Consider the following 3,739-nt stretch of genomic DNA (forward strand, 5'->3'; position numbering starts at 1 on the left):
TCTTCCCCCTTCAGGTCCAGGCTCCGTAGCAGTTCCTCCAACGAGGGATCCCCTGCCGATTTGCTTGACTCTCCTTCCTCGCGCGCCGTCGCCATGATCACCCCACCCCTAAACCCTAGATCGTAGACCACCAAGGCTGGGCAGTCGACCAGGTCGACCCCTTGGTCAGCCCGAGTAGCCCTTCACCAGGAAGAGAGGGATGGGAGGTAGAACGTGGAGGGACGGAAACCCGATCGCCGGAGATCAAAATCGCCGGTGCGGTAGAGAAACCCTAGAAAAGGTAGATTTTTAAGGTAAGTGAGAACTTCTTGCTAGACAACTTAACTAGGACGGAGTAGAGAACAGCTCCTAGGGTTCCCATTCCATAACGTTGCCAAAGCCCAAACAATAATTTCTTTGAGGAAATAAAGCCCACGTAAGTCAGTGCCTGGTAGTTTGGCCCGCCGGGCTGTATGGAGTATGCATATTGGCCCGTATGGAACTGAAAGGCCTACACCAAGCGAGCACACAGACGCAGAAGCTGTCATGGCTCTCAGGTGCGCAGCTGGCGGCGGCGGCGGCGGCGCCTACTTGACGCCGCCGAGAAGCAGATGCTGCGGCGCCGGCGCTGCACGGCCTGCTGCCACCACCACGAGGATTCAAGGGCTCAGCGCCCTCCTGAAGGTCCGGTACTCACCATGCTCCAAAGTTCCAAGGGTATTGGTAAGCTGCCACGCATCTGCTCTTTGTTCCTTTTGGATCTTAATCCAAACCCAGATAACTAAGTCGATTCCTTGTAGCGCTGCTCGACTGATTCCCCTCCTCCACGGGATGATCAGAACTTAGTTCGAAATGATGGGAGAAACGATGCGTGGGATGCGCTGAAGGCCATGGTCGCCGACATGTTCAGACCCCTGGCTCGCAACCTCTCAGACATCCGATCGCTTCGCTCTGTCTATGACCTCGAGGATTACCAAATCGGCATGCTATTTGGTAATATGTAGTACTCCTTCCTGACATTAAACTGAAAACGGCTCCAAAATGAAGCATTTGGATCCATTCTGTATTTTACTGATTTTGTTACTGCTTGTACATTTGCAATTGTGTAGGCTCTTTTCTTGGCTGCGTCGGGTGCTACCAGCTGTGGAAGGTTGCTCCCTCTGTCTTTGTTGATGCCGCCCTTGCCTATGGATTCTATAAGCTTAGCGTTGTGTCCTCTGAGCTGCGTCGGCAAGGCAAATGCAATGATATCATAACCCGTTTGAAATTTGGTAAGTATGTAGTACTGCTTTGACATTGTCTTCGTAATGTAACGGTAAAGGCCAATCTAGTTCTCATGGTAAGTGTGCATGGGTGGCTAGCTGGAGCAGTCTGTAATGCTCGGAGGAATCCACGTTTAAGAAGCAGGGTGGGTGCTCACGTTCTTAAAAAGATCAAAGATGCCACCATGGGCTGGTCCTGGTTGGCCGAGTTTATAAATCTCATAACAACATTGAAAACAAGTACCATAGATATATCTACCTTGAATCGATTAGTCAGATATTTTGACAGTATAGTTAGAAAGTAAATCGAAGTTCTGAATGTTCTCTTGATTAAACTTTTGATCAACTTCATATTTCTTTCAGGTATTGTAGCTATTATGGCTGCTAAGGATTTCACGAAGAGCTATGAACTCTTGGATATTGTCAAGTTAGTATGAATATTTTCTTTTTTAGTTGTTCAATATTTTGACTAACTGTGCATTCCAAATGGTAGAGTTGATCTTGTCCGTTATCCATGCATAAATTATCATAAAGAACATGTTTAGCTGCTTTCATTTGTGAAACTAATATTTAATTGAATTACTTGGTATTTCAACAGTTGGTTATATCCACTAGTCTGCATTATGAAACACCATCATGTTCTACTTAGATCTTGCTTAACATAGGAGTAGATCAGAAGTGTTACCATGTTAGATGGCATTATGTGGTGATTATGTATAGTTTTGCTTGTATGTTCTATTGCTAGACTTTGTGTTTCTTCTCCTTGTACATATGGTTACTGTTCTCTTTGTTTATACCTTTTGCTAGTATTCCCATTGCTTGTTAATTTCTATGTAAGATTGTTCACTGGACATTTTTTTTCATCAGGTTGCCGGTTTTCTTTCTTTATCTTTCGACATTCATTTTTGATATGGGAGGTATGAAGCAATATGCAAAGCATTATCTGATCTTCACAATCAATCTGTTAAGAATGAAAGGTGGATTTCAAGAATTGCTCAGAATGATGTTTTATCCGAACTATATATCTCCATATGATGATTGTTTCCGCAGGAAATAAAATAAAATGCCATAGTGTGTGAATCCTTATTTTGTATTATCTTGCAAACGATTCAATAATGTGTAATAATAAGTTATGCAAGGTTAGTTCTATTAACTTCGGCAGGTAGACAAGTTATTACTTGTAAACTAATTTGTGCTCTTTTTTTCTAAAGCATGGAATATCCTTTTTATGTAGTGGTTCCAAAATTATTGTTGTTTTTCTGTTTTTGGGGCAGCTTTCAAAATGTTCTTATTTTTCTACAAGTGGACATATTGTGCTATTTATTTGCATCACGATCTTTTTCTATGCCCCTTAATATCATATCCGCCACCGCTGGACATGCGATGAAACAAGCATGGATTGGTCGTGCCTCCCTCCTCCACCGCCTGTATGGACCTCCTTTGTTTTCTGCTGCCCTACATCCATATCTATGGGGATGAAGGTTCAACAATGTTGTTGTACTTGGCGCACCACCATCGTCCATAGCTCTTGGTGATGGCTACATCTGTTCCTAGTTCCTCCAAGCCCCCTTGCGCCACCACAGTCACATCTCCGGTGAACCATGTCTGGTGGCTAGTGCAGCGTAAGAGAAAGTTCGATCCTCACACCACATGATGCGGCAGTCCTACTTGTCGGCGTCCCCTTTGACATGATCAAGTTCCACAATTTTGCTTTCGATGAGACCACGGCCAAGCCGCAGCTGAACCTCAATAACAAGAAAGCGTCTGATTTGGGGCTCAAGTGCTCAATATATTGCAGTACAACTGTACAAGGTGTGGTTTAGAAACGTCAGCATCAAGCTCATCGAGTACACCAACGTTGACAAGAGGAGATAACCAGTAAGCAGATCCCCGCATATTCAGGCATACACCATCGTGGTTCGTGGGCAAGATATGATACTCCATTCCCAGGAACATCACCAGAGATGATGCATCTCGTGGCCTCAACGGGAAGCTTAACGGCTCACCCGGACTAGATGCCTCTTGTGACCTGCAAGGCTTTATCTTTTGATAGAAACCTGCGAGTTTGGATGGCATAAGATTTCCTCGGTTGTAGTTGGTGGCTTGGTGCCACTTAGATATCTCAAACTTGACTTTTGAGATCACCGTTCTCTACTGTATCTCCTGGCATCAGATATTCAGATACTATGTTAAGAAACACATTCGTGTACTGATTTTTTTATATAGGAAATCTAGGCATTACCGTGCACTCTATTTCCCCGTGCGCAGTCCAATTTTGACTTTTTCTCTCTCACTGTACCACATCTTTACCTCATATTGATTATGTCAAAATCATTTGTTCTACATTGCAGTCCTATATGTAGCGGAGTTTTTTTTTTTTTTTTTTTTTTTTTTTTTTTTGCGAATTATATGTAGCTTGGTCAGTTTGAATGGTTCATGAATGCATCCGGAAGTTCATGTGTCCCAACTGAAAGTGCAGATAAAATCATAATATTCAG

At 43.5% G+C, this 3,739-nt stretch overlaps 1 protein-coding gene across 1 annotated transcript; it reads left to right on the forward strand.

The window, feature by feature from the left end:
* The first annotated feature begins 525 nt into the window (after positions 1-525).
* Positions 526-2,494, forward strand: LOC124657227. Its single transcript, XM_047195814.1, has 5 exons — positions 526-702; positions 780-972; positions 1,089-1,250; positions 1,605-1,668; positions 2,109-2,494. Exons 1-5 carry the CDS (start codon positions 526-528, stop codon positions 2,296-2,298), a joined length of 786 nt encoding a protein of 261 aa, XP_047051770.1. The 3' UTR covers positions 2,299-2,494.
* The last annotated feature ends 1,245 nt before the right edge of the window (positions 2,495-3,739 follow it).

Source organism: Lolium rigidum, chromosome 5 (genome assembly GCF_022539505.1).
Source record: "Lolium rigidum isolate FL_2022 chromosome 5, APGP_CSIRO_Lrig_0.1, whole genome shotgun sequence".
NCBI lineage: Eukaryota > Viridiplantae > Streptophyta > Magnoliopsida > Poales > Poaceae > Lolium > Lolium rigidum.